The sequence below is a fragment of the Athene noctua genome, chromosome 2 (genome assembly GCF_965140245.1).
Source record: "Athene noctua chromosome 2, bAthNoc1.hap1.1, whole genome shotgun sequence".
Taxonomy (NCBI): domain Eukaryota; kingdom Metazoa; phylum Chordata; class Aves; order Strigiformes; family Strigidae; genus Athene; species Athene noctua.
The window spans coordinates 1,652,985-1,679,058 of NC_134038.1; the positions used below are offsets into that span (position 1 = coordinate 1,652,985).

At 59.4% G+C, this 26,074-nt stretch overlaps 3 protein-coding genes across 8 annotated transcripts; 2 read left to right on the forward strand and 1 right to left on the reverse strand.

Moving 5' to 3' along the window:
• The first annotated feature begins 10,882 nt into the window (after positions 1-10,882).
• GFUS (GDP-L-fucose synthase) lies at positions 10,883-15,900 on the forward strand. 5 transcript variants are annotated; one of them, XM_074897545.1, is made up of 12 exons: positions 10,883-11,166; positions 11,791-11,925; positions 12,064-12,225; positions 12,323-12,437; positions 13,252-13,380; positions 13,455-13,528; positions 13,759-13,892; positions 14,042-14,106; positions 14,277-14,343; positions 14,435-14,514; positions 14,734-14,833; positions 15,393-15,900. In XM_074897545.1, exons 3-12 carry the CDS (start codon positions 12,074-12,076, stop codon positions 15,446-15,448), a joined length of 972 nt encoding a protein of 323 aa, XP_074753646.1. In that variant the 5' UTR covers positions 10,883-11,166; positions 11,791-11,925; positions 12,064-12,073; the 3' UTR covers positions 15,449-15,900. The 5 variants fall into 5 exon arrangements, with proteins under 5 accessions (XP_074753646.1, XP_074753647.1, XP_074753645.1 ...); XM_074897546.1 differs by having other exon boundaries at positions 11,841-11,929; XM_074897544.1 differs by having other exon boundaries at positions 11,841-11,925.
• An 88-nt stretch (positions 15,901-15,988) lies between these two features.
• On the reverse strand, positions 15,989-19,870 carry LOC141958276 (uncharacterized). Its single transcript, XM_074901125.1, has 9 exons — positions 19,724-19,870; positions 19,143-19,296; positions 17,992-18,150; positions 17,755-17,913; positions 17,540-17,639; positions 17,163-17,224; positions 16,859-16,968; positions 16,418-16,500; positions 15,989-16,277 (listed from the first exon to the last, which is right to left on the reverse strand). The coding sequence occupies exons 1-9, from the start codon at positions 19,868-19,870 to the stop codon at positions 16,121-16,123; spliced, it is 1,131 nt and encodes a 376-aa protein (XP_074757226.1). The 3' UTR covers positions 15,989-16,120.
• A 1,012-nt stretch (positions 19,871-20,882) lies between these two features.
• Positions 20,883-24,934, forward strand: PYCR3 (pyrroline-5-carboxylate reductase 3). Of its 2 annotated transcripts, none has more exons than XM_074897549.1 (6): positions 20,883-20,986; positions 21,867-21,931; positions 22,214-22,393; positions 23,769-23,981; positions 24,107-24,199; positions 24,547-24,934. In XM_074897549.1, exons 1-6 carry the CDS (start codon positions 20,905-20,907, stop codon positions 24,727-24,729), a joined length of 816 nt encoding a protein of 271 aa, XP_074753650.1. In that variant the 5' UTR covers positions 20,883-20,904; the 3' UTR covers positions 24,730-24,934. The 2 variants fall into 2 exon arrangements, with proteins under 2 accessions (XP_074753650.1, XP_074753651.1); XM_074897550.1 differs by having other exon boundaries at positions 23,829-23,981.
• The last annotated feature ends 1,140 nt before the right edge of the window (positions 24,935-26,074 follow it).

The following is a 26,074-nucleotide window of genomic DNA, read 5'->3' on the forward strand; positions in this document are numbered from 1 at the left end:
GTGAAAAGTCAGGGTAGGAGAAGGAGAAATAAAAACAACTATTAAAGAAGCAGCAGAAACAACGGCTGATGAAGAGAAGGCAACTCCCATCCCCTGCCCCCAGGGCCCCTGGCAGGGAGGAAGTAGAGAAATCGGGAGCAAACCGGAGTCCATGAAGAAGGAAGGGTGGGGAAAGGGGCTTTTAAGATGCGGTTGTATTTCTCACTGCCCCACTGGGATTGGATCGGGAAATTAGTGCTGGTGGTGGTGTTCAAATTCAGTTGGTGTTCTTCCTCAGTGGGGACTGTCTTCTGCCTCTGACCACAATGGGTGACACATCCCTCTCTGTCCTTCTCTTGACCTCCAAGCATTTTGGTTTTTCTCCTCTCCATCCCTCTGGGCAAAGGAGTGAGCAGGCGGTTGCAAGGTGCTCAGTTGCCCGCTGGGCTCACACCAGGACACACCTTCTCACAGAGGCGACCCCTGCTACCCTGTCCATGCCAAAGCCCTGCCAACAAAATCCACTCTACACAGCTACAACATTACAAGGCAGAGGGAGCCCCAGATACCCACAGAGAGCAACCAACGGCAAAGCCAGGCCTACAGACAGGATTAGTGAGCTGGCATCAAGGCAGGGAGGGGCCAGAGATGATGGGAGGGGCAGCCTCTCACACCCACAACACATCCAAGGCCCAGAGCAGCCTGCCAGGCCTGAGAAGTAATGGGGACCCATCCTCAGAATGCACCCGCAAACCACAGCACACCAGGGCCACGGGGTGACCTCACTGATGACAAACACCGCTCTGTGCTTTGCACACGTCTGTAAACGCCCTGACACGCACCTTCCATGAAAATACTCCCAAATGCCTTTTCTCCCTTAAAAGCTGCCGACAAGGTCAGAGGGACACGTCCTCAAGAGAAGGACATGAAAAAGGTGCATTGCAGCCAGGAAACACACCCACCTCATTACTGGCCAGGCTGTGGCATGAACAAAACTGCTCACTGAGAAATGCCGCCATGCCCAAAGGCTGTCCCGCCCCTTGGGGACCAGCATAAAAGCCGGCCCAGCGCCTCTCTCCCTCACACACTTCTCCTGACGCCTTCTCCTGCGCGCTCAGCAAGGTCAGCCTCAACCCCCTTCCCCTCCTTCTCCTCACCCACCTGCCCCGGCTCTCCCAGCACGCTCTGCCCCCAGCCTCAGCACCCCTGACGCCTCCCCACCGCCACGCTCCACACACACCCACCACAGCCCTCCCCGCTCCCTCGCCCTCCTGCAGCAACGCCCCTCGCACCCCCACGCCCCTCCGCTTGCTCAACACCCTCTCTTCCAGGGACCCTCCACACCACAGACATGGCCTGCTACGATCTCTGCCGCCCCTGCGGACCCACCCCGCTGGCCAACAGCTGCAACGAGCCCTGTGTCAGGCAGTGCGAGGACTCCCGCGTCGTCATCCAGCCTTCCACCGTCGTCGTCACCCTGCCAGGACCCATCCTCAGCTCCTTCCCCCAGAGCACCGCCGTCGGATCCTCCTCCTCGGCTGCCGTGGGCAGTGCCCTCAGTGCCCAGGGAGTGCCCGTCTCCTCCGGAGGCTTCGGCTACGGCTTGGGAGGCCTGGGCTGCTCCCGCGGCACCAGAGGCTGCTACCCCTGCTAAGGGCCCTCCACAACAACCATGACAGCAGCTCTCGAAGCCACGGCATGCTTTCAGGATGCACCTCCATGTCCGTGCTCAAACACATGCCCGCCATCGACGTCTCCTCCTCTCAAGGCACCAGGCCAGGAAGCAGTGAAGGGACCAGCCTGGGCTGCCTGGAAACATGGCCCATGTTCCTCCTCCTCTTCTCCCACTTACTTCGCTGCATCAAGCCTTCTGCTATGGACGCTGCTCTCCACTGCAAACACCTTCTCACAGGGCAAAAGCCATGGGGCACCTCTGGTCGGCTGATCCCACTGCAGGGCAGGAAGATCTCAGAGCTCTGGCACAATCTCCTGCATGCAAAGGGAGCTCTGCTGATGGGCGCACTACTTGCACCTCAGACTGGCTCCCTTCCACCTCACGCTCTTGACTTTTCCCTGTTTTTTTCCTGCAATAAATTCTATGCATCCCAGACTGAGACGCCTCCACTTCTTTTCTTCTCTAAAATCTCTTCCATCCCCACCCGGCACAAGCCAGGCCTCAACCGGCCATTGGGGTGGGGGCAAAAGGAATACAGTGCATCTCCTGTAAATTATGCTGCCAACACCACCTGCACAGACTGGCACCTGGGAGCTTCCAAAACATGACATAAGCCCATCTCTTGCTCAGACAAAGGCTTTGACATGAAAAACACCCAACTGAACATGCCTTTGATAAAGTGTCCCCGTGCCAGCACACGCTTGACTCACTCTCTTCCCCAGCAGGACTCTCCAGGCCTCCCAGAAAACAGAATCACAGAATCATTTAGTTTGGCAGGAACTTGGGAGAAAAGGTGCTTCAACCCCTGTCCTCGTGCAGGGCCAGCTCGGGTTTGCAGTATCTCCCCAGACAGAGACTCCACCGCCTCTCACACTCCTGACACTGAACAAGGCTCGCTGCCTCTGCCCATGGAATTTCCTCTGTTCCCACTTGTGCCCAAGGCCTCTTGTTCTGCCACTGATCACAAGCCTCAGGGCCCAGCCCTTCAGACGCTTTGCAGTCCCCCTCACTGGCCACTGACACAACCCGTCCTTGCTCACCTTGTCTGGGAGCACATCACAGCAGACACTGACAAAGGCTTCAGTCAAGCACAGCTCAACCACCGTCACTGCTCTCACCTCGTCCAATAACCAGTCTCTTCAATACCAAAGACATGGAATTAGGTCAATCACATTTTGCCATTAGTAAATACTTGCTGATCACTCCTCATCAGCTTCTTGTCATTGCACGTTTGGCAGCACATTCCGGGATGAATTTATCTATTGTCCTCCCTCAAACCGAGCTCAGGCTCACCAGACTCTCGTTTCCCACATCCTCCCTCTTCTTCTTCTAAAAGACACAAGCGGTGAGAGCTCTCTTCCAGTCTTCAGGAACTGCTCCCAGCGACCATGACCTTGTGAAGAATATCAAGAGCCGCTTCAACACCTCCCTGCCTGACGCTCACACTCCCCCTCTGCCTCTCGCCACACTCACGGCATCTCCAGAAAATCCCCTGCCCTGCCCAGGTGCCCCAGATACAATCAGAGAGTCCTTTAGCTTGGAAAAGGCCCTTAACACCGGCGAGTCCAACCCTTAACCTGACACGGCCGCCTCCAACACTAAACCATGTCCCCGAGCGCCACATCTAAACAGCTCTGAAATACCTCCCGGCAGGGTGACTCAACCACTTCACACACAACCTGTTCCCGGGCTTCATGGCACTGTGGGGCATAAATGTGTTCCCAATATCCAGCCCAAACCTCCCCTGCTGCAACGTGAGGCTCTTTCCTCTTGTCCTATCACTTGTTACTCGGGAGAAGAGACTGACACCCACCTCCCTACAACCTGCTCTCAGTAGCTGTACACCACAATAAGGTCTCCCCTCAGCCTCCTTTTCTCCAGACTCAAGACCCCCACTTCCCTCAGCCGTGCACCCGGACTCTTGCTCTCTACATCCTTCACCGGCTCCGTTGCTCTTCCTTGGACACGTCATGGCAGAGCCCAGGCTGCAAGCTTCCAACAGCAGCTAAGGACAGGGCTACGGAGGGGGCAACACAAGGCTCTGGGCAGCAGGACAGCCCTCCCGGCAGCACAGGGCTTGTGAGCTCTGAACCAGGGCTGCCAGGACAACGGCCTGCTCTGGCAAACAGCCCTCCTGGGGCTGCTGGCACTGCCACCCCAGGGATGGACCCCGGGGGACACAAACACAAACACGCAGCCTCCTTTCTGCCAGACACAACCTGACAAGCATCAGGGGCACCAAAACAACCACGGAGCACAGCCAAGGGGAAAGGACAGGCCTGAAGACACGCTCAGAAATCCACTCATCAGCCAGCCTGTACCCATGGCTGGGACTGACCCGACCCACAGGCAGGACATTGCCCTTGGCCTTGCTGAACTTCATCAGGCTGGATTTGGCTCTATCGGACAATGGGGGAAGTTTCTACTGTGTTGAATAAATTCCTACAGCCCCATGGCTAGCAAACCCTTGTGTTGTCAATACAGTACAGACAGCCACAATCTAAAAGCGAGGAGGGACGCTGAGCCCAGATGGAAGGGGCAGACCCACGTGCCCACTGCACGTCCAAAGCCCAGATCAGCCTGATGGGCTGCGCGGAAACGGGGTCCCCTCTTCACAACGCACCCACAAACCACAACACACAAGTGCCACGCGATGACCTCGCTGATCACAACCCCCCTCTCCTGCGCTTTGGCCACGTCTCAGGAACGCCCTGACACGCACCTTCCATGTGAATCCTCCCAAATACCTGCTCTGCCGTGAAAGGTGCCGCCAGGGTCAGATGGACACGTCCTCAAGAGGAGAACATGAAAAAGGAGCGTTGTGGGAAGGAAAACACACCCACCTCATTACTGGCCAGGCTGTGGCATGAACAAAACTGCTCACTGAGAAATGCCGCCATGCCCAAAGGCTGTCCCGCCCCTTGGGGACCAGCATAAAAGCCGGCCCAGCGCCTCTCTCCCTCACACACTTCTCCTGACGCCTTCTCCTGCGCGCTCAGCAAGGTCAGCCTCAACCCCCTTCCCCTCCTTCTCCTCACCCACCTGCCCCGGCTCTCCCAGCACGCTCTGCCCCCAGCCTCAGCACCCCTGACGCCTCCCCACCGCCACGCTCCACACACACCCACCACAGCCCTCCCCGCTCCCTCGCCCTCCTGCAGCAACGCCCCTCGCACCCCCACGCCCCTCCGCTTGCTCAACACCCTCTCTTCCAGGGACCCTCCACACCACAGACATGGCCTGCTACGATCTCTGCCGCCCCTGCGGACCCACCCCGCTGGCCAACAGCTGCAACGAGCCCTGTGTCAGGCAGTGCGAGGACTCCCGCGTCGTCATCCAGCCTTCCACCGTCGTGGTCACCCTGCCAGGACCCATCCTCAGCTCCTTCCCCCAGAGCACCGCCGTCGGATCCTCCTCCTCGGCTGCCGTGGGCAGTGCCCTCAGTGCCCAGGGAGTGCCCGTCTCCTCCGGAGGCTTCGGCTACGGCTTGGGAGGCCTGGGCTGCTTCAGCGGCACCAGAGGCTGCTACCCCTGCTAAGGACTCTCCACAACACCCCTGACACCAACCACACACATCCTGGAAGCAACGATAGGGATTGATTATGCTCCTCAGGCTCTTTCTGGCACGTAGACCTGAAATCTGTGGCTCTTTCTCTCAAGGCACCAGGCCAGGTAGCTGTGAAGAGTCCAGCCCTGGCTGCCTGGAAACACGGCCCATGTTCCTCCTCTTCTAACTCCTACTTCTGTTCATCAACCCTTCTGCTATGGACGCTACTCTCCACTGCAAACACATTCTCTCAAGGCAAAGGCCACTGGGCACCTGTAGCCAGCTGGTCCAACTGCAGGGCAGGAAGACCTCAGTGCTCTGGCAAAATCTCCTGCATGCAAAGGGACATCAGATGATGGTCACCTGAATTCCACCTCAGAGTTCCTACCTTCCACTTGGGGCTCCTGCCTTTTCCCTGGTTTTTTTTGCTCAATAAAGTTCTCCTGGCATCCCACCATGAGTTGCTTCTTCTTAATTTCTTCTCCCAATGCTCTTCCAACCTCACCCAGCACAAGCCAGGGCTCAACAGGACATCAGGGGGATAGAAAAGGGCCACAATACCTCACCTAGGAAATATGCTGCCACCACCTCCACCAATACCGACTGGCACCTGGGGGCTTCCAGAACGGGACACAAGTCCAGCACTGCCTCAGACAAAGGCTTCTAGATGACAACTGCCCCCTGCACACCCCTCTGACAAAGTCTCCCCCTGCCAGCACACACCTGACTCATTCTCTTCCCCAGCACCGCTCTCTGGCCCTCCCACCAAATACAAACACAGAACCAGTTGCTTCAGCAGAAACTCAGGAGAGCAGGTGCTTCACCCCCCTGCTCATCCAGGGCCAGCTACAGCAGGTTGTCCAGGACCACGGCCAGTTGGGTTTTCAGTATCTCCCAGGACAGAGACTCCACCACCTCTTCCACGCTTTGACCACCCTCACACTGAACAAGGCTCGCTGCCTCTGCCCATGGAATTCCATCTCTTCTCCCTTGTGCCCAAGGCCTCTTGTCCTGGTAGCACGCACTGCTGAGGGCACCCAGGCTGCCTCAACATCACGCCCTGCCCTCCAGGGATTTACACACATCGATGAATGTCTGTAAGGAAAGGCCGTGGATGGAGTTCTCCTGGATTTCCATGAGGCTTTGGATCCTGTCCCTCACAGAGTCCTGCTGCACAAGTTGTCCAGCTCTCAGGTGAGCAGGTGCAGGCTGGGATGGGTGAAGGAAGAACTGGCTGGATGGGAGCACTCAAAGCCTTGGAGCGAATGGGGCTACATCTGGCTGGTGACTGGTCACCACTGGTGTGCCTCGGGGCTCCATTCTAGGGCCAGTTGTGTCCAATATTGCTAAGAGGGGGCTGGATGCAGGACCTGAATGTACCTTTAGGGAATTTACTGATGCTACCAACTGGGAGCAGCTGTTGACTCTCTTGACGGACCAGACACCTTACAATGGGATCTGGAGAGACCTGAGCACTGGGCAGTGATTAGCAGCATGAAATTTAACAAGAGCAAATCTTGGATTCTGAACCTAGGGTGGAGTAACACCAGGCACAGGTGAAATTTGGAGAGGAGTGGCTGGAGAGCAGCCCTGCAGAAAGGGATCTGGGGGGCTGGCTGGCAGCAGGCTCAACAGCAGTCAGCAGCGTGCCCTGGCAGCCGAGAGGGCAAAGCACCTCCTGGGGTGCAGCCAACACCGGGAAACCAGCCGGTCAAAATGGGAGATAATCCCGCTGGAGTCAGCGTTGGGGCAGCCTCACCTTGAGCACCATCTGCAGGGCTGGGGCCCTTAAAAACGATTCGAAAGTGCTCAGAAGCATCGAGAGGAGGGCAAGGGAGCTGGTGAGAGGGCGGGAAGGCACGTCCTGCGAGGAGCGGCTAAGGACTCTGGGTTTATCCACTTTGGAGAGAAGGAGGCTGAGGGGGGACCCCATTGCTCTCTGCTCTCCTGAGGAGGGGAAGGGGAGAGGGAGGTGCTGAGCTCTGCTCCCTGGGATCCAGGGACACGATTCATGGCAATGGGTCAAAGCTGCACCAGGGAGCTTCAGGCTAGACAGAAGGAAACATTTTGGTACAGAGGGGGTGGTCACAGGCTGGAACAGGCTTCCTAGAGAGCTGCTCGATGCCCCAAGTCTGTCTGTGTTTAAGAGGCATTGGGACAAACGATGCCCTTAATCACATGCTCTAATTCTTGGTTTGCCCTGAAGTGATCAGGCACATGGCCTAGACTGTCACTGTAGATCCCTTTTAACTGGACTGCTTTTGTCTAGTCTAGTCTAGTCTGCTTCAGCAAGCCTTTGGCACGCAGACATCACCTCGAGGTTCTCAGGCGCTCAGCCCCACGCAGCATGCACGCCTCCCATGTCCCCTCTGCTACGTCTAATCCAGCTCTGGCCCCACAAACACCGAGCAGAGAAATGGCCTCACCCCAAAGGCACTCACACGCTCAGTTCCCTGTTGCTCCCACTCCCCATGAGCTTTTCACCAGCCTCACCATCGCTCCCAGAACTCACCAGCCACAACCTTCCCTCACCACAGCCAGATACCCCCTCAGTGACCAACCAATCAGGGGCAGATAACAACCTGACAATCAGGGGCAGATAACAACCTGACAATCAGGGGCAGATAACATGCACCAGCTGTTCCAGAAGACCCTCAAAGCTTCCAGTAAGTGCCTGTCAGGACTCCAATATCAACAACTCCAATACAGTAACAAGACAAACTTCAGCAAACAGCCCCCAAAACAACTGCTGGGAGGGGTGGGGGGTGAAGGAGGGAATGAATGAGTAGAAATGCTGCCAAAAACCAAACCAAACAACCACACGATAGTACTTAGGGGACTCTGAGGGGTCAGAGGGAGGGAAAATGCCCTGATTAAATAACATCCCCCAAAAAGCTGACATGAATACATCAACAGACTAATTACTGCCCTCTCCTCTGTGAGGTCACCGTTCCTCTCACGCTGGGGTCCCTGAGTCACCACATGGGGCACTGAGGACCAGGTACAGGAACTGTGACCCTGCTTTGCTGTGAAGATGGGGCTCTGTGGGGTGTGTGGCCAAGAAGCTGGCGGGGTGAGCACATTTCCTGGGGCTCCTACCTTTCTTCCTCCCAGTTTGAGCACTGAAACCCAGATTTTTGAGTACCAAAGATCTTGGTCCAGCCCCCCCCCCCGATTGCTTATCACCAGCGCCACTCGCTCGCTCTTCTCCTTTGTTGCTTTTATTTTGCACTCTCTGTAAAAAGGCTCCTGCAAAATAGGTGAGCTCTGGGCTGAGACATGAGCTCGCAGTCTCCAGGGCTATTGGCAGCACTGAAATATTCATCAAAAGCAAATTAGGAGAACATCTCCAGAGCAGCTGGAGTCCAGAGTGCCGGAGAGGTCTGTGCGCAGCTGGAGTCGGCCTCATTTCAAAGAGGAAGATTTTGCCTCGGAACAAAGCCCTTGCCTAAAATCAAAACCAAACATCACCTGCCTCAGAGCCGGGCGAGGACAGTGGGAATGGGTTTGGATCTGTCTGGCCGTTTTATCTGGTGATTTAGTGTAGATAGTGCATCTCCCCTGCAGGCGGGCTTTGTTGGCCTTGAGGGGCTTGCTTCAGCTCATCTTAAAATAATGTCTAATCAATAGAAGACAAATTCAAGTAATACCTGTTCTTAGGAGCGATAGTTGTTCACCTTGAAGTTCAGCCAGCTTGACATCAACCCTTGGACTGAAATGAGTGCAGGATCTCACCTCCCCACAGCTCTGCGACATGCCTGAGCAGCCAGGCCTGGCGGAATGTCTGTCTCGTGCTTCAGAGCACGTCTCAGCCCAAACTTGCTCTGGAGCCGCTCGTTTTGGGCACAGTCAGCTCAAACGGGTTCAAGGGAGCGCTGGGAGGAGGCTCACAGCCACATTGGAAAGGGGCTCAGTGCTGGTGTGCTGTCCACCTAAAGGCATAAAAAAGAGCCACAGAACTGAAAGCTGAGTGGGAGAGGGATGCTGGTGTGTCTCACCTGGGCTCCTGGAGCCTGGCTGCTGCCGTGCAGCAGCATCACGAGCTGGCTCCCACGCTGGGGTGGGCTCCAGCTGAGCAGCTCGTACCCACCTGCCCCACTTTCCTGGGAGGAATGGGGAAGGCAGAGCAGGGAGTGGGGCTGGAGCTGAGACCGGACCAGTTCAAGGAAGCTTCGTTATGGAAACGAGGCGTCGGGTGAAGCAGCGGTTCTCCAACGGCGATGGCATCTGACCAAGCCACCCAAGCTCTACCCTGCTTGCTGCAAGGTCCTGGGCTGTCCTCCTCCTCCTGTCACACAGGAGACCTGCTCGCTTGAGCTAATGGGTCTCCTCCAAGCTTTCATCCTTAACTCACGAGATCTTGCTAGATAATATCAAAAGCCTGGGTTATATTTCATTAATGAGAGTCCTGCTCCATCCCATGCACTCACTGCAAGCTTACACCTCTGCCCTGTGATCCGCCCTCATGCTCTAACATCGCTTTGGTAATTAGCTCCAAAATTACCATATTTAAATCCCTGGTTATTCAGCTGCTGCCACAGCAGCTCTGGCTGCGCCACCTCTCAGCGATACCTTGGTTGAAACAGGGGCTACCCCCAAATTAGTCTCTGAGGTTTGCAGGAGGCAGCAAGAAGCTCTTATTCTCCCACCAGCACCTGGAAAATCTCCCCCAGCCTTTTGCATTTCCCTGGCTCATCTAACGGGTGCCCCATCATTACAAGTGTGCAAGGCCACGTCGAACGGGGCTTTGAGCAACCTGACCTAGTGGAAAATGTCCCTGCCCATGGCAGGAGGGTTGGATTAGATGATTTTTGAAGGTCTCTTTCAACACAAACCCTTTTATTCTGTAATTTTACCACGCGTGGATGAAGCTGGATGTGGGGCTGGCTGAGATCCATCCCCCTGCCTTGAGCTGGTGCACACGGAGTGGGGACGTGCAGGAAAAGTCACATGAAGTTTCTTCTTGCCAAACCGTGGTGTGTCGTGGAGGATGAAAGAGGTGATGCTGTTTGCGGGGCAGATGAGGGATTAGCTGGCATGGAGCAGCCAGGGCATCCTGCATCGGAGGAGGGAAAATAGCAGCAGGACTGGGAGATGCTTGTGGGATTTTGGAAAGCACTGGGAGCACTGGGGACACGCTGGGACTCCCCCAGCTGGGACACATGAACTTCCATGGGACACACAAGCAGAAGGTGACAGGGGAAAAAAATGACACCCACCACCCCCCGAGGAAGGGTTTCCCCAAGGATCCAGTTTTTCCTGAGACTTTCCCCAAAGGAAAAGAGCACGTTCCTCTTCCAGGTGTCACCCAGGAGAAAGGAGGAGGAAGAAAAGGAGTGAAAAAGCTGGTGATATCCTACTGCTCGTCGACATCGGGACCGTGGTTTTTTTGGAGGAAAAGTGGGAATTCCTGGCTGCGTCTCCCTGAATCCTTTTCCTCCCCGTTTTAATTCAGAGCAGCGCAAGGCTCTGCCTTCGCTTCACAGAAATACCGAGGGAAAAGCCAGCCGGGGGGGGGGGGGGGGGCGGGAGTGTGTCTTTGAAACCATCCCCTGCCCACCAGAAAGCCTTGCTCATTTTTAATCTCCGCTTAAGTGCATTAAAGACGATTAAGCCTTTTCCCATCAAAATCCTTTTGTGTTGGGGAGGAGGGGAGGGAAGCTGCGCGCCCCCCCCCCCCCGCACCCCCTCCGGCTGTGTGCCTTGCACCAGCCCCCCCGTGCAAGTGACGGGGGGTGCTCTCGGTGTCCCCCGGTGCTCTGAGAGGTCCCGGGGCCGGTGACCCCCCCCACACCCCGATTGCGGACTCCATTTCCCGAGGAGCCGAGCGGCGGCGCCCGGTGATGGCGGCGGGGCGGCAGGAAGCGCGGCCGGGCCCGGCCCAGCCGAGCCGAGCTCCCGCTAGGCCGAGCCGAACCGAGTTCAGCTGAGCCGAGCCGAGGCGAATCCAGCCAAGCCCCGTGGTGGGGTGAGACGGGACCCCCCGCCGTAGGGGTGCCGGGGGGGGGGGGGGGTGTCCCCAAAGTACAGAGGGGAGAGCCCCAGGGGAGTCTGAGGGGTTTAGGGGGCCCCTGCGGTGGGAGGCTCTGGGTTGGGGTACGGGGGTGTCTGGGGCGCGGGGAGGACGGGGGGGGGGTAGACCTGGGACTCGGGGTGCAGGGGAAATGTGGGGTGCAGATCCGGGTGCAGAGCTGGGGTTTGGGGTGCAGACCTGGGACTCGGGGTGCAGATCCGGGTGCAGACCTGGGGTTTGGGGTGGAGAGGAGGGTGTGGGGGTCAGGCCTGGGATTTGGGGTACAGGGGAGGTGTGGGGTGCAGACCTGGGACTCGGGGTGCAGGGGAAACGTGGGGTGCAGATCCGGGTGTGGAGCTGGGGTTTGGGGTGCAGGGGGAATGTGGGGTGCAGACCTGGGACTCGGGGTGCAGGAGAAATGTGGGGTGCAGACCTGGGGTTTGGGGTGCAGGGGAAACGTGAGGTGCAGACCTGGGACTCGGGGTGCAGGAGGAGATTTGGGGTGCAGATCTGGGACTCGGGGGGTGAACCTCCATCCCCAGAGGCCGGGCAGCGCCACGTGGCAGGGTCTGGCTCCAGCCCAGGTGCCGCACGGGCCACCGGCCAGTTTCATCAATTAACAACTACAGCTGACGAGTTTCTGCTGCCCCAGCCGGGCCACGTCACCGCCAGACACACCGCTGCTGCTTTTCCTTTTCCCTTTTGCTGGCAGAAGTGGGTAAATCCCCCCCCCCCCCCAAAAAAAAAAACCAACCCCACCAGCCTGGCTCGTGGCTGATGCTCGTGGGTGCCCATGCCAGGGTGGGGGTGAGCTCGGTGGTGAGCCCAGCTTAGCCCCCCCACTCCCCGCAGGGTTTTGGCCATGACAGAGGCGGCAGGGCCGGTGCCCAAGCGCATCCTGGTGACGGGTGGCACCGGCTTGGTGGGCAAAGCCATTGAGAAGGTGGTGGCCGATGGAGAGGGGCGGCCGGGTGAGGAGTGGATCTTTGTGTCCTCCAGAGACGCCGACTTGACGTGAGTTGACCGTGTGGGTTTTCACTTGGAATACCCACTCCCCCCACCTATCAAATCTCCCTTGGCACTGCTCGAACCCCAAAATTTCCCATCCCAGGAATGCCACGGAGACCAAAGCCCTGTTCGAGCAGCACAAGCCCACCCATGTCATCCACCTGGCTGCCATGGTTGGGGGCCTCTTCAAAAACATCCGCTACAACCTGGATTTTTGGGTGAGCATCCTGAGGGAGGGGTGGTGATGCGCAGAAAGAAACACTGCAACGGGGGGGAGAGTTATAAGGTAGGGATGTTTTTTCTGGCGCCAGGGTGCAAGGGGATCTCTCCACAAAGCTTGCACCCCAACAGCACGTTTCACCAGATTATAGAGTGTAGATATACATATTCATTGAATTACGTAATGCAAATATAAATATGCATAAGTAAGGCTGGGTTAGTTCAAAAGGCCGGTGTCAGCAGTTTACGTTCTCTTTGTGCCTGCCCATTGCCTCCTGGGGGGTGTTTTGAGGGATCTTTTGGAGGAAGGCTCACAGTCTTCTTCACCTCGTCCTCAGAGCACATGCAGATTCTCTCAGCCAATTTCTTGAAGAACAAGAGTGGTTCCAGCCAGTTTACCACCTCTGTCTTACCTAAAAGGACTAGCTTATGAGTTTCTACTCTCCGTATACAGTCTACAGAGACTCAGCTTGTTAGAACCCATCCGCTTTCCAAGGACATGTCTCTTATTTTTCCTGAACACAGTAGTCCTTGGTGAGTTTCCACAGAACAGTCAGGGCAAGCAAGGATTATTAAGCAATATTCAGAAATCATTGTAACTTGTTGTAAGTAAATAAGTTGCAAAGGAGGTGAACATTCCCTTGTATCAGTGGTATCGGGATCCCTGTGGGTGCTGCAGCCCCCTGCCCTGGGACATGGCTTGCTCTGCTCCCAGCACCTAACCAGAGCTCCTCTGGGTTTTGGAGTTATTAATGAGTTATTACCCATAGGGTGCAGGGTTTTGGGAGATCTGACCAATCTCTCCATCCCCAGAGGAGAAACGTCCATATCAACGACAATGTCCTGCACTCGGCATATGAGACAGGGGTGCAGAAGGTGGTCTCCTGCCTCTCCACCTGCATCTTTCCAGATAAAACAACATACCCCATCGACGAGACCATGGTGAGCATCTCCATCCCCAGGCACAGCCCAGGGGGTCCTTGCCCTGCTTAATTCTCTGCTTTTTCCCCCCCCAGATTCACAACGGGCCACCTCACAGCTCCAACTTTGGTTACTCCTATGCCAAGAGAATGATCGACGTCCAGAATAGGTGCGTGAGGGACATGAAAGAGAGTTTTACAGGCTGTGAGCACCCACTGGTTATCGGGGCAAGGGGAAGTCCCTGGGACTCCCAGGAATTAAACAGACCTGGGGGGATACTTGGGCTCTGGAGATGGGAGATGCTGTTGGCCAGGGTCTTCTGGGGACAACTCTGTGAGTAAGGGGTAGGTGACAGTAGCTGGTGGAGAACCCACCCGCACCTTCCCTGCTCTCACCCAGGGGCTACTTCGAGCAGCACGGCTGCCGCTTCACCGCCGTCATCCCTACCAACGTCTTCGGGCCACACGACAACTTCAACATCGAGGACGGCCACGTCTTGCCGGGGCTCATCCACAAGGTCTATCTGGCCAAACGTGAGTGCGGCAGGACTTCTTACAGCTTTTGGGGGAAGGGTTGGGTTGTTTTGGGTTTTTTCTCCTCTGCTGGCTCCGTGAGCTGCTCTGCAGGGCGGCCAGGGTGGGTGGAGGTGGCTCCAATGGACATGCTCTCCTTCCCCCTGCAGAGACCGGCTCTGCATTGACTATCTGGGGCACGGGCAAGCCCAGGAGACAGTTCATCTACTCCCTGGTATGTGTGGCCTTGGGGAGGGCAGGATGCGGGGCTGGGGGGGGTCAGCGCCTGGACCTCAGCAGGGTCTGAGCCCACCTGGGTTGTTCTGGGCAGTGTTGGCCATCCTCAGGGTTGGGTCTCCTTGCACTGGGAGAGCTGCTCCCCAAGAGCCATCTGCCCCTCTGCAGGACCTGGCCCGGCTCTTCCTTTGGGTCCTGCGGGAATATGATGAGGTAGAGCCCATCATTTTGTCAGGTAAGTCCTGTCTGCCCTCCCCTACAACAAGGGGGTCCAGCCCCTTTCCAAGAAGATGGAGGAATGTCCACAATCATGCCCTTCTCCGCAGTGGGAGAAGAAGATGAAGTGTCCATCAGGGAGGCAGCAGAGGCGATCGTGGAAGCCATGGACTTCAGGGGGGAGCTTGTCGTATCCTTCACTTCAGGCTGGCCCCCCTTGCTTGCAGGGCTGTGGCAGCATGGGGGGCACCCCACTTTCTACCAGCAACCACAGAGCTCCAGAGGAGATGCCACGGTCCGGAGCAGCACCCCAAGCATCCCACCCCCTGCCCCAGCCACGACGCTGTGGTGCAGAGCCAGATCTGGGTTTTTTTAACTCTTTGGTTTCCCTTAATCCCTCCCACCGCAGTTTGACACCACCAAGGCAGATGGGCAGTTCAAGAAGACAGCCAGCAACGCCAAACTACGGCTCTACCTGCCCGACTTCCAGTTCACACCCTTCAGGCAAGGTGAGATGAGGGGCGGGGGGCTCCACAAAATACAGAATCCCAGAATCACCTCTGTTGGAAAAGACCCTGAAGATCATCCAGTCCAACCATTAAACTCACACTGGCCGTTCTCAACTCCACCAGATCCCTCAGCTAAATACGGAGGTCCTACCCACGGCAATCGGGGTGGTCCATCCTTTCAGTATGTAAAGGAGGCTTGTAAGAAACATGGGGATAGACATTTTAGTAGGGCCTGTAGTGATAGGATGATGGTAATGGTTTTAAACTAGAAAAGAGTAGATTCAGACTGGATCTAAGGAAGAAATTTTTTTATAATGAGCGTGGTGAGGCACTGGTCCAGGTTGCCCAGAGAGGTGGTCGATGCCTCTTCCCTGGGAATATTCAAGGCCAGGTTGGACGGGGCTCTGAGCAACCTGATGTGGTTGAAGCCATCCCTGCTTATTGTAGGGGGTTTGACTAGCTGACCTTCAAAGGTCCCTCCCAACTCAAACCATTCGATGATTCTATGAACAAACTGCTTTCCCCATCCCCAAAGCCATCCCATCTCCTCCCTCCCCAGCCGTGAAGGAGACCTGCGCCTGGTTCAGCACCAACTACGCCGATGCCAGGAAGTGACGGGCCAGCACGGCCCCAGCAGCATCCTCTTCAACTCAGGGTTGTCCTTTGCTGGGGCAAAGGACAGGGCTGGGGGGGTGACAGTGACACTTCCAAAGTAAAAAGGGGACAACAGCCCAGTGAGCAGCGCGGGACGCCCAGGGCAGGGGCAGAAAGGTCAGGGCACCCCAAAGGCATTGGGACCCCAAACCAGGTGGTAGCAGCCAACTGGAGCCACCACTGCTGCCTTGTCCAAGAGGCTGGTGGCTCTGGTTGAGCTGTAGCAGGCAACACTGCTAATTACCTGTAATTAGGCTGTAATAAAGGGCAGGTGATTAGGGCTTGCTTCTGCAGTGCAGGAACAGCAGCCAGGCATTTGCTGTTGCTTTGGGCAGGTGGGGATGGTCCTGAAGCCCCCAGCAAAGCCACCCTGCCCCAGCATCAGGATAGGGGGGTGTGGGGGGGGAGTGCAGAATGGGGGAGGCTCCAGCTGTAAATATGGCATTTATTAAAATATATGCAAATAGCATAAAACTGGTGAGATGAAGAGTGTCTGCTACACCGCACAATCCCACACCCACATCAAATGGTGCCCTTAGGGCCCCTGAGCACCACCCTGTGCTCACCAGGATCTGGAAGAGCAAATAAAAGGGTTTTAAAACCCCTCTGGAAGGGAGAGAGGGAGGGAGGGAGTCAGACATGAGGGGACGAGTCCGTGGGCAAGCGGCTGCAGGAGGCTGGACCAGCGGCGTGGATGTGGCAGAAGTCCTGCCCGGGGGTGACACTCTTCCGGCATCGCTGCCCGGCCCTGGTGACCCCCTGGCACAGGGACCGTGGGGACAGCAAGGACCTACAGAGGAGAGGCCCATCAGCACCCCAGGAAGCCCCCCAGGGGGGTGTCCCTGCCCTGTCAGGTCACTGCTGCACCCCGAGGTGACACCAGCCCTTGGTGTCCCTGCAGAAGGGGTGACCTCTACGGTTGGTACTCACGTGCCACTGGCCAGAGACTGCCTCGGGCTGCCCCGTTTGGGCTCCCAGCGCTTCCCAGTGCCCGTGTCCGGCTCCAGCAGTGCCTGGTTGGGGAAGAAGAGGTTTGAGAGGGCACCCTCTGTCTCTGGTGATCCTCCTGTCCCACAGGAAATGTCCCCTGGGGACATGGGGGTCATTAGAGGATGGGTGCCTTGACCATCTAGCCTTGGAGGACACCCCCTCCCCCTACAAGTCCTCTCAGCATCACGTCCCAAGTGCTGCAGGACCAGCCCTGGCCCCTCTCCCAACAGGGTGTCCAGCACCCAGGGGTGCAGTCACAGTGAGGACACCCCCAGCCTTAGAGGGCCTGACCCTCAGGGGGACCCAAGGTGGCCTCCAGGAGCAGAGTCTACCCCAATCTAGGGACATCCCACCCAGCACCCACTCCCAGCTCAGGCTTACCTCACATGAGCTCAGCTTTGTCCTCCAGCTGCCGGGGAGAGGTGACACCCACTCTGCTAAGCCAGGGAGGTCCCCTGCCACCGCTGGGGGCTGCTTGGTGCACAAGGGCTCTGTGAGAACATGACACGGGTGGTGGCACGCTGCCAGTGCTGCTGTCCCCAGGTGTTGGATGGGGACACCCTGGGGTGGTTGTAGGTGCTTGGGGGAGGGACATGCTGGGTGTTTGGATCCCTGTCCTACAGCCACCACACCTCCCACCTCATGGTCATCTCTCCCCCTGTCCCCCTGCCCGGCCAGCTCTCACCTCGCAGGCAGCTCATCTCCATCCTGTCCAGCTCCTCCCGCAACAGCTCCATTTTGCACTCCCTACGAGGGAAGAAGGAAGACCAGAGCCCCATCGTCTTGGCAGCTTTTGGTGTCATCATCACGATGGCAGCTCCCTCTCCAGCCTCCCAACACCCTCCTCTGGGCAGAAGTAGGGCAGGGAGCTGGGGCGAGGTGCTCAAAAGCCATCGAGATGTGTCCTACCCCCTCCTGGGAAGCAGCAGCCCACCCTGGGGACCTCAGCCAGATGGCAGCAGGGTGGGATGTCCAGGATGGGTGCCCAGGCTGGGTCCTAGCAGCTCCCAAGCGTGCCATGCCAATCCCTGTGCTCCCCCCCCCCCCCTCGCCATCTCCTACCTGTCCGGGGTGGAGGTGAACCGGTGAGAAGGCTCCTCCTGGGGAAACACCAGCCAGGGCCCCCCAGCACCGCGGCGAGCGGCTGCCACCAGCCACTGACCTGTGGGGAGGTGAGAGGGTGGGAGAGGGGAAAAAAAAACCCCCTCAGCCCACCCCTGTAGCACCCCCAGGGTGGCACATGCTCAAACAGTTCCCCCACACACACCCATTCCCACCTGCCGTGGTGAACACCAGCAGAGCAGAGAGCGCTGGGATGCTGAGGGTGCTGGAGGCGAGGAAGAAGAGGAGGAGGAGGAGGATGGCGCGGGGCGGTGTGAGCAGCACGGCCAGCAACACCAAGCAGGAGCCGCGTAGGATGGAGGTGGAGATGGCACCTGTGGGACAGGGAGCAAGAGCCTGGTGTTGGCACCCACCAGCACCCATCGGCCCACCAGCACCCACCCCTGACTCACCAGCTGGGTCAAGGACAGCGTGGAGGTGCTGCGGATGGTTCTCCACACTGCTCCGGGCATCCTCCACAGCCGCCAGCATCAGCCCCAGGCTCCGGTTGACTTGCTGCAGCTTCTCCATCATCTCCTCCATCTGAGCCAGGAGAAGGGCCAGGTCTCTCCCTGCATGTGGAGGAGACGGAGACGGTGTCGGGATCCCAGAACCATCTGGGTTGGAAAAGCCCTTGCAGCTCCTCCAGCCCAACCATGACCTTCCCCCTGACCGTTCCCAACTCCCCCAGATCCCTCAGCGCTGGCTCAGCCCGACTCTTCAACCCCCCCAGGGATCCCGGGGACTCCCCCCTGCCCTGGGCAGCCCATTCCAACGCCCAACAGCCCCTTCTGCACAGAAATCCTTCCTCAGAGCCAGCCTGACCCTGCCCTGGGCAGCTTGAGGCCATTCCCTCGGGGCCTGGCGCTGGGGCCTTGGCTCCAGAGACTCATCCCCCCTCTCTGCCCCCTCCTGGCAGGGAGTTGCAGAGGGCCAGGAGGTCTCCCCTCAGCCTCCTCTGCTCCAGACTGAACCCCCCCAGTGCCCCCAGCCGCTCCCCAGCAGACCTGTGCTCCAGACCCTGCCCCAGCTCCGTTGCCCTTCTCTGGCCACGCTCGAGTCCTTCAATGGCCTTTTTGGGGTGAGGGGCCCAGAACTGAACCCCCTCAGCGAGGGGCGGCCTCCCCAGTGCCGAGCCCAGGGCTCAGATCCCTTCCCTGTCCCTGCTGGCCACGCCAGTGCTGACACAAGCCAGGATGCCGTTGCCCTCCTTGGCCCCCTGGGCACACTCTGGCTCATTCTCAACCCCCCCAGCCCCTCTCTGACCGGCAGCTCTCCAGCCACTCCTCCCCAGGCCTGGGATGACCCAGGAAAGCTGCACCCGGGGTTGTCCTGGTGCAACAAGAGCTGGGAATGGGGTTTCCCACGTTCCCACTTAGTTGGGAATAAACATCCCGAGCTCGTTCCTGCCAGTGACAGAGGTCAGACAGAACAACCCAGGGCCCTTCCCGAAGCCCTGCGACCCCACAGTTGCTCACGTTCCCTGTGGGGAAGCACAAGAGGTTGGGTTGTTCCCCGAGATGGGACACAGGGACGCAGCAGCATCCCAGCTGGTGGCTCTTACCCATCTGCTGGGTCGTGTCCTCCAGGAATTGGGCCACCCGGTGCTGCTCGTTGGCAACGAGGGTCTCGCCCGGCCCGGGTCGCTGCAGGCTGTGGTGGTCCGGGCTTTCGTGTCTTGGCCGTAGCCACCCGGCCAGACACTCCCGCAGCTCCTCCTGGGGTGAATATTGGGGTGGTGGCACCACAGCCCCCCCCAAACCATCACCCCACAGCAGTGCGCCCCACCACGTAGCCATGGGTGCTGGCTCCCCCCATGGGCCCACCCTCGGCATCCCAAAATGAACCCCCAGCGTTTCACCTCAATCCCGCAGTGCTGGGGAAAGATTTCAGAAAAAAACATTGGAAGTGAACAAGGCTGGGGGGTGGGAAGGGGGGGGTAGGAGTGGCAACCCCCATCTGCCATGAGGGAAATGGGCTAAACAGGGCTGGTTTTACCCCAAAATGAGGATGAGGGGTTGAGCAGAGGGGGCTGGGCTCTGCGTGGGTTCTGTGGCCACAAAGTTTGGGATTGGGGGGGGGGGGGGGGGGAATTTGTGTTAGATTATGAATTGAAAAAAAAAACCAGGATTTGGGGGGCCTTACTGTGTCTGGGGTGCAGGGCTGTGTCCGGTGCCCCTCAGGACTGGTCTGGCAGCTGACCTCCTCCTCCTCGCTCAGGTTGGCGCAGGATGAGCGGAGCCGCACCACGACCCAGTGGCAACGCGGGTGTCCGCAGGGCTCAGCACCCATGGGTGCTCCCGGCGCGGGGGGCTACGGAGGGGTTGGGTTTGGGGGTGAAACCAGGAAAAAGGTCGGAGCCCATCCCAGCACTTGGCCTTCACACCCTGCTCACACCCCCAAAACCATCCCACACCAACACAGGGTGCCCCATGTCAGCCAAAGCAGCTGCCCCGGGGTGGGGGGTTGTCCAGGGGACCCCCCCCCCCCATTTCCCGGTTTCGGGGTGAGGGGGGCCCCATGGCCACACCTGATGGTGACAGGAGTCTAGGGGTGACAGCACCCAGCACCTGGCTTCGGTCTGGAACAGGTGAGCACCCGCAGCCATCTCAAGAGGGATGCGGGGGGGCTTCCCCACCTCCGGGGGGGTCCCCAGCTCCTCTGGGGGGGTGCCAAGTCCCAGCCACCCCAAAAACCCGGCGGTGGCACAGAAAAGCTGCAGAAGCCAGCAGCTGCGGGGCAGCATGACAGGGGGGGTGTGTTTGGGGGGGGGGGGGGGGTCCTGTGGGAAAAACAACGAGTGGGAAACACCCCAAAACCATCCCCCCCCCCCCAAAAAAAAATTCCAGTTTGGGGGACCCCCATCCCAAAAGGGACCGAAGCCCATGGGGGGGTGACCCCCCCACAATACACCCGGGGTACCAGGGACCTCGGCTGCAGCCCAGCCCTGGGGCGCTGGGGACCGTGTCCCCCCCATTTCCCCACGGAGGGAGGGGAGGGGGGGGGGGGGGTGTCCTCACGCCTGCACCGGAGCCCCCCCCCCCCCCCCCAACGTGGCACCCGCGCACCTGCGCAGAGCCCCGCCCCTTCCCAGCCCCCGCCCCTTATAGCCCGGCGCCGCCAATAGAATAGCAGGGGAGGGGCAGAGAGCGACCAATGAGCGTTGGGGAAAGGCAAGTCCTGGAAGGGGCGTCTCCTTGCGGCGCGGAGGAGGCCCCGCCCCGTAGAGCTCGGCGCCGCCAATGGAAGGGCGGGGGAGGGATAGAGAGCGACCAATGGGGGTTGGGGGGAGGCGTGGCCTGGAGGGGGCGTGTCCGCGCGGCGTGATGGAGGCGGCGGAGCTGCGGGTGGGGTTCGTGGGCGCCGGGCGCATGGCGGGAGGCCTGGCCCGGGGGCTGCTGCGGGCAGGTACGGGCCGAGCGCGGGGACGGCCCCGGGGGTCCCCGCCCCATCGAGAGGGGTGGGGACATGGGGATAGCCCTGTCCTGTCCCCTCCCGGGTCCCTGCCCCCCTCCCCGGGGTCCCTGTCCCCGGGGTCCCTGTCCCACAGATCCGTGTGGGGACATGAGGACAGTCCTGTCCTGCCCCCCTCCCCAGCTCCCTGCCCCTTCCCCGTAGTCCCTGCCCTGTCTGGGGTCCCTGTCCCACAGATCCGTGTGGGGACATGGGGACAGTCCTGTCCTGCCCCCCTCCCCATGGTCCTTGCCCTGTCTGGAGTCCCTGTCCCACAGATCGGTGCGAGGACTTGGGGACAGCCCTGTCCTGTCCCCCTCCCCTGGGGTCCCTGTCCACAGATCAGTTTGGGGACATGGGGACAATCCTGTCCTGCCCCCTCCCCGGGGTCCTTGCCCCCTCCCCCGGGTCCCTGCCCTGTCTGGGGTCCCTGTCCCACAGGCAGTGGGGGCACAGCCCCTCCCCTCCCCGGGTGTCCCTGGTTGTCCCTGCCCCATAGCACAGTGTGGGGATGGCCCTGCCCCTACTCAGAAGACCGGTTTTGGGGTCACCTCCCTGGTCACTGCACCGTGGCACAACTGGGTGCCCACACCCCGTGGGGTGCCCGTGCTGACCCGTGGGGTACCCACAGCTGTCCCCGTGGGGTGCCTGTGCCAGCCAGACCGGCAGGATCCGTCCCCGTCCCCCTTTGCTCCACGTGCCCCAGGCTGATCGTGCTGGGGTTGGAGGACGGGAGCACATCCCGGCTGATATCGGGGTGCCCAGGCTGTGCTGGGGTGGCCCCACCACCCTGGGGCCACCCCGGCCGCTCACCCTGCTCCCCGTGTTCCCCAAGGGAAGGTGCCAGCCAGCAGCATCCTGGCCAGCGCTCCCACGGACAAAAACCTGGACGCTTGGCGGGTGAGTGGGGATGTGGGATGACAAGCCACCCCGCTCGGTGGCCGCGGCGGTGGGAGACATGTTGGGGTGCCCCTCGCCACAATTTCGGGGTATCCTTTCCTGCCCCATGCAAGGATTTGACTCATCCTTCCCAGGTCTGGGTGAAATCCAGGCAAAACCTCAGCGGTTTTACAGCCAGAACGGGTCCCCACGACTTGGCCCTGCATGAAAATGTGCTTTGCCCGTGGGGGTGCCGGGGTTTGGGGGTGCCCCGCTGTGACACCTCTCCCTGCCCGCGGGCAGGAGTCGGGCTGCCGGACCACGCACTGCAACCTGGAGGTGCTGCAGGAGAGCACTTTGGTCTTCCTGGCCACCAAACCCCACGTCCTGCCGGGCGTCCTGCAGGAGATCCGTCCTGCCGTGGGTCCCCACCACATCGTTGTCTCATTGGTGGCCGGCGTCACCCTTCAGACCCTGCAACGGGTGAGCTTCCTCCTCCTCCTCCTCCTCTTCCTCTTCCTCCTCCTCCTCAGACCCATGGAGAAGGACACGCCGCTGTGGCTCTGTCCCTGTCACATCCCGCTCAGATGAGGGAGACAAGTGACTCAGATTTGCAAATCCCCAGCGGAGCAGACAACGGTGAGACAAGTCTCAAAGTCCAAACATTTATTAACTACCCACAAGGTACTAATTGGACACACGATAATTGGCTAAGTACAACGAGTTGTGGCAAGCAATACAGTATGCCTTGCATTGCTTAATGGTAGTGAAGGAAAAAGGGGAAAAAGGAGGGAATAGAGATCACCAGTCTGAGTTTCTACGTCAATCCCAGCAGCGAGGGTTCTTCCTTGCTTCACTTCACTTACCAAAAACCCCGTCCTTCCCCCCCCTCGATTTATACCCCTTTCCCTTGGGTCCATCCCCTAGGTCGACCCACATACCTACATATCCCATGGGTGGGGAGGGGTCAGGCGTTCCATTGGATGATGTAATGAGCGTGATCTTGTTAGTCTTCGTTAGCATACCCAGGGCTGTTAACTTTAACATGTAATTGTGGGTAATGAAGCAAAGGTCATTCACCGGACAGATGGCCCTTGAAATCTGGCCAGGTGCCCCAGAGCAGAACCGTCCTGTGTCCACAGGGCTCCCCCCTCCACCTGCACCCTGTGTTACTGGGGCAGCCCCATCAGCTTCGACCTCCACACTATGTGATGGACTGTAGTTTCATCTTGTGAGTGTTTGAGGCATTCCTTAGCTTGGAGGGCCTCAACTTTTATCTCTTTCTCAGGCTGTATTTCTCAGTCCATGTTTCACAGAATCCCAGAATCCTTCAGGTTGGAAAAGCCCCTCGGGGTCATCGAGTCCAACCCTCAGCCCGACTCTACAAAGCTCTCCCCTACCCCACATCCCCCACAGCTCATCCCAACGGCCCTGAAACCCCCCCAGGGATGGGGACTCCCCCCTCCCTGGGCAGCCTCTTCCACTCTCGGACCACTCTTGCTGGGAAACATTTTCTCCTCCTGCCCAGCCTGAGCCTCCCCTGGGGCAGTTTCCAGCCGTTCCCTCTTGTCCTGTCCCTGATCCCCTGGGAGCAGAGCCCAGCCCCAGCCTCTCTGCAATGTCCTGGCAGGAGCTGCAGAGAGGGGTGAGGGCTCCCCTCAGCCTCCTCCTCCTCACACTAAACAGTTTATCACAGGCCTGTTTTTTCCCCTCACAGTCCCCCACTCAGGTTGCATCCCCAGCTTCTTCCCCGTGGATTTCTCTGCCAGCCCCATGGGTGATACCCACCCGTGTCTCAGGGGCACCTCGGGGTTATTCCCAGACCTGGCACCTCTCTCCCATCCCCATCTCTCCCCAGCTTCTCCCCGCCGGGACCAAAGTGCTGCGCCTCATGCCCAACCTGCCGTGCGTGGTGCAGGCAGGGGCCATGGTCTTCACCCGGGGCAGCGGTGCCGGTGATGGGGAAGCCGCCCTGCTGAAGAACCTTCTGTCCTCCTGCGGGCTCTGCGAGGAGGTCCCCGAATCCTACATCAACATCCACACCGGCCTCAGCGGCAGCGGCGTGGCCTACGTAAGCCCCTATGCTCGGTGGACACCGGCGGGGCGCCGGCAGAAATCCCACCCGTGTGGGATAGAAGTTTAGGGGGGGGTCCCCTGCCTTTTGCCATGCTCACCCCCCATGTTCTTCTCCCCCAGGTTTACCTGTTTGCCGAAGCTTTGGCCGAGGGGGCGGTGAAGATGGGGATGCCGAGCGGTTTGGCCAGCAGGATCGCGGCTCAGACGCTGCTGGTGAGTCGGTGCTGCCGCTCGGGGACACCCAGAGTTGCTTCTCTCCCTCTTGTCCCCCAGCTCCCACCCAGCTTGGGCACTCCATCACCATCACTGCCCTGGGCTCTGCAGCACCCAAGAAGGTGGCAGAGTGAGGGAGGAGGCGGTGGGTGACCTCGTGCCTCAGTTTCCCCTCTTGAAACTGAAGATGAGGCCACCAGAAGACAGCGAAGGGACGGGGGCTCCAGCACCTTGACCTCCACGGCAGGAGTGTGGGCGATGGGAGGATGCTGCCAGTCAGCCCCTGGGCAAGGAGAGGGGAGGTTTGGGAGGTCCCCTTCTCTCTGACCCACCCTGGGTTCCCGTAGGGTGCAGCGAAGGTGATGCTGGAGACAGGGGAGCACCCGGCGAAGCTGCGAGGAGACGTTTGCACACCCGGGGGCACCACCATCCACGCGCTGCACCAGCTGGAGAAGGGGGCACTGCGGGCCACTGTCATGAACGCTGTGGAGGTGGCCACCAACCGGGCATGCGATATGGCCGAGGACTAGTGACCTGGTTGGGGATGATGAGCCCCTCCATCCTACCTGCCACAGGGAAAAGAGGGGCGATGGGGAATAGACTGAACCCCTTCAGGGACCCCGACACCTCTGTGAGACCCTGGCTGGGGGTGGGAGATGGTGTGGACTCACATCCATGCCACGTGCTAACTCTGCAGGGCTGGAACTGAATAAATGTGGGCAGCACGGTGGAAAACTTGGCTCTTTATGGTCCCTTCAGTCCTGGGGGGCTACTGCACCCAGTATGGGGTCACCTCCATGGGAAGGTGACAGCCAGGGGTCCCTGGGTCAGCAGGGATCACAGAATCCCAGAATCATCTGGGTTGGAAAAGCCCTTGCAGCTCCTCCAGCCCAACCATGACCCTCCCCCTGACCGTTCCCAACTCCCCCAGATCCCTCAGCACTGGCTCAGCCCGACTCTTCAACCCCTCCAGGGATCCCGGGGACTCCCCCCTGCCCTGGGCAGCCCATTCCAACGCCCAACAGCCCCTTCTGCACAGAAATCCTTCCTCAGAGCCAGCCTGACCCTGCCCTGGGCAGCTTGAGGCCATTCCCTCGGGGCCTGGCGCTGGGGCCTTGGCTCCAGAGACTCATCCCCCCTCTCTGCCCCCTCCTGGCAGGGAGTTGCAGAGGGCCAGGAGGTCTCCCCTCAGCCTCCTCTTCTCCAGACTGAACCCCCCCAGTGCCCCCAGCCGCTCCCCAGCAGACCTGTGCTCCAGACCCTGCCCCAGCTCCGTTGCCCTTCTCTGGCCACGCTCGAGTCATTCAATGGCCTTTTTGGGGTGAGGGGCCCAAAACTGAACCCCCTCAGCGAGGGGCGGCCTCCCCAGTGCCGAGCCCAGGGCTCAGATCCCTTCCCTGTCCCTGCTGGCCACGCCAGGGCTGACACAAGCCAGGATGCCGTTGCCCTCCTTGGCCCCTTGGGCACACTCTGGCTCATTCTCAACCCCCCCAGGTCCCTTTGGGGTGGAGCTGATGCCACACAGGCTCTGTGCTGGCCCAGCGCTGTGCTGGGGTGTGTGGCACTGGGGACAGGGATGAGGATGGGGATTTTGGGGATGGGGTGATCTCAAGTCGAGCCTGCTGGGGCTGGGCAGTGCGGCCACGTCCCTGTGGCAGGAGGCAAGGAGCATCGCAGGTGCCATGAGGATGCCAAAGGACCTTGGAAAGTGGGGAGCTGGCAGGACGATGCTCTGGGGGTGAGGATAAAGGCTTCGATTTCTCACCTCGGTGCTGAGCAGGGCTGCTCGGTGCTTGGGTGACACGTGGGCAGCAACGCCCGCTCCTCTGCTCGGCTCCGGAGATGCCTGCACGAACACGGAGCTGCTATCCACAT

Bases quoted from the DNA above. Each gene is read 5' to 3' on its own strand.
- GFUS (XM_074897545.1), top strand. From the start codon at position 12,074: ATGACAGAGGCGGCAGGGCCGGTGCCCAAGCGCATCCTGGTGACGGGT. The intron at 13,893-14,041 runs GTGAGTGCGGCA...TTCCCCCTGCAG, and splicing joins CAAGGTCTATCTGGCCAAAC to AGACCGGCTCTGCATTGACT. The intron at 14,515-14,733 runs GTATCCTTCACT...CTCCCACCGCAG, and splicing joins ACTTCAGGGGGGAGCTTGTC to TTTGACACCACCAAGGCAGA.
- LOC141958276 (XM_074901125.1), bottom strand. From the start codon at position 19,870: ATGGGTGCTGAGCCCTGCGGACACCCGCGTTGCCACTGGGTCGTGGTG. The intron at 18,151-19,142 runs GTAAGAGCCACC...CTCCACATGCAG, and splicing joins GGACACGACCCAGCAGATGG to GGAGAGACCTGGCCCTTCTC. The intron at 17,914-17,991 runs GTGAGTCAGGGG...CCTGTCCCACAG, and splicing joins CGCTGTCCTTGACCCAGCTG to GTGCCATCTCCACCTCCATC.
- PYCR3 (XM_074897549.1), top strand. From the start codon at position 20,905: ATGGAGGCGGCGGAGCTGCGGGTGGGGTTCGTGGGCGCCGGGCGCATG. The intron at 21,932-22,213 runs GTGAGTGGGGAT...GCCCGCGGGCAG, and splicing joins AAAACCTGGACGCTTGGCGG to GAGTCGGGCTGCCGGACCAC. The intron at 23,982-24,106 runs GTAAGCCCCTAT...CTTCTCCCCCAG, and splicing joins GCGGCAGCGGCGTGGCCTAC to GTTTACCTGTTTGCCGAAGC.